This window comes from Cucurbita pepo, unplaced genomic scaffold (genome assembly GCF_002806865.2).
Source record: "Cucurbita pepo subsp. pepo cultivar mu-cu-16 unplaced genomic scaffold, ASM280686v2 Cp4.1_scaffold006903, whole genome shotgun sequence".
In the NCBI taxonomy this organism is placed as follows: domain Eukaryota; kingdom Viridiplantae; phylum Streptophyta; class Magnoliopsida; order Cucurbitales; family Cucurbitaceae; genus Cucurbita; species Cucurbita pepo.
Window position 1 is genome coordinate 1 of NW_019652848.1, and position 557 is coordinate 557.

The 557-nt window shown below is 37.7% G+C and overlaps 1 protein-coding gene across 1 annotated transcript; it reads left to right on the plus strand.

The window, feature by feature from the left end:
* Positions 1 to 11: 11 nt before the first annotated feature.
* Positions 12 to 523, plus strand: LOC111787196 (ubiquitin-like modifier-activating enzyme atg7; the record flags this gene model as incomplete). Its single annotated transcript, XM_023667289.1, has 2 exons — positions 12 to 233; positions 314 to 523. Coding segments are annotated over exons 1-2 (369 nt in total), but the record flags the coding sequence as incomplete, so codon positions are not given.
* Between the last annotated feature and the right edge of the window lie 34 nt (positions 524 to 557).

Consider the following 557-nt stretch of genomic DNA (forward strand, 5'->3'; position numbering starts at 1 on the left):
TTTTATTCATTTGTGGTTTTTCTTTTCCTTTAAAAAAAAACTAGGAAGCCGAAGGTGTTGTGATTTCCATACCAATGCCTGGGCATCCTGTTTCAGACAATGAAGCAGCCAGCATGCTTGATGATTGTAGACGACTCGATGATTTAATTAATTCTCATGATGCAGTTTTCTTGTTGACTGATACTAGGGAAAGTCGGTGGCTTCCTACACTTCTATGTGCCAATACAAACAAGGTATATTTTTGTTGAAGAAATTGTGTATAGGCTTCTCATACTTCGCATTTCAATTTATAATGTATTTTACTGGTTTGCAGGTTACAATCACCGCAGCTTTGGGGTTTGATAGTTTCTTAGTTATGCGCCATGGAGCTGGTCCTTCTGGTTCCTGCCATGATTCCACATCTCAAACCAATATGGCCAATCTTTCTTTAAATGCTACAAACACAAAGCAGAGATTGGGCTGTTACTTCTGTAATGATGTTGTTGCGCCCATTGATGTAATTTTCTCAAGCTCATGGGCTGCAGTTTGGTCGTTGTTTTTTTTTTTTTTTTTTTTTT